This window comes from Puntigrus tetrazona, chromosome 14, assembly GCF_018831695.1.
Source record: "Puntigrus tetrazona isolate hp1 chromosome 14, ASM1883169v1, whole genome shotgun sequence".
Lineage (NCBI taxonomy): Eukaryota > Metazoa > Chordata > Actinopteri > Cypriniformes > Cyprinidae > Puntigrus > Puntigrus tetrazona.
This window is the reverse complement of record NC_056712.1, coordinates 15,444,929-15,445,579: the sequence shown is the minus strand read 5'-3', so window position 1 is coordinate 15,445,579 and position 651 is coordinate 15,444,929. Positions and strand designations below refer to the sequence as shown.

General features: G+C 38.4%; 1 protein-coding gene across 1 annotated transcript in view; it reads right to left on the bottom strand.

Annotated features, from left to right (window-relative positions):
• The window catches only part of LOC122357522 (phospholipid-transporting ATPase IA-like), a 19,251-nt gene that overhangs the window by 7,491 nt on the left and 11,109 nt on the right, over positions 1–651 (bottom strand). Inside the window, exon 5 of the mRNA XM_043256925.1 lies at positions 517–578. Within this exon, the coding sequence (XP_043112860.1) occupies positions 517–578 (62 nt within the window). The remainder of the gene's footprint in view (positions 1–516; positions 579–651) is intronic.

The following is a 651-nucleotide window of genomic DNA, read 5'->3' as shown; positions in this document are numbered from 1 at the left end:
TATAAATAATACATTTTGTTTTACCAGAATATTTCTACCAATATATCCCAAGGGTATCCCTAAATTATAATAGATAAAAAAATAAAAAAATTAAATAAGTTACAATAATGTAATGCATTTTTTTAAAATATAGTTAGGACCACAAAAACTATAGGCCAAAAAAAAATCTAAATGAACCATTCCAATCATTTAAAGCAATAAATAAGTTAAACGACTGTTAGAACGGTAGACCTGAAATGCATAATTTTAGTCGTAAACTGCCCACAAATGCCAGCGGTGAGCGGTCTTGTCGGTTCTCATCAGTTTCCTCAGAGTTCCTGTCGTTTCTGCTCTGAGTTGTGGGATTATTTCGCAAGAACGTTTTTCAAGAATAGCCAGCGTAAAGAGACATTAACAAGTTTACAGTGTAAACACTGGCGGCCGACGAACGGAATAACAGCACTAGCAAGGAAATGATGTGTGACCTCTCACTGGCAGGGAGCTACGGTGCAGTAAATGCCACTGCTGACAACTCACCGTGTAGACGATGTTCCCTACAAACAGGTAGTCCACACTGTTGCCGTTGTCAAAGGGAGTGTCTGAAGAAACAAAACGTGCGATGAAAGACACTTAACGGTTTGCACACTTGAGTTGGAGTGGTCTACATGTGTG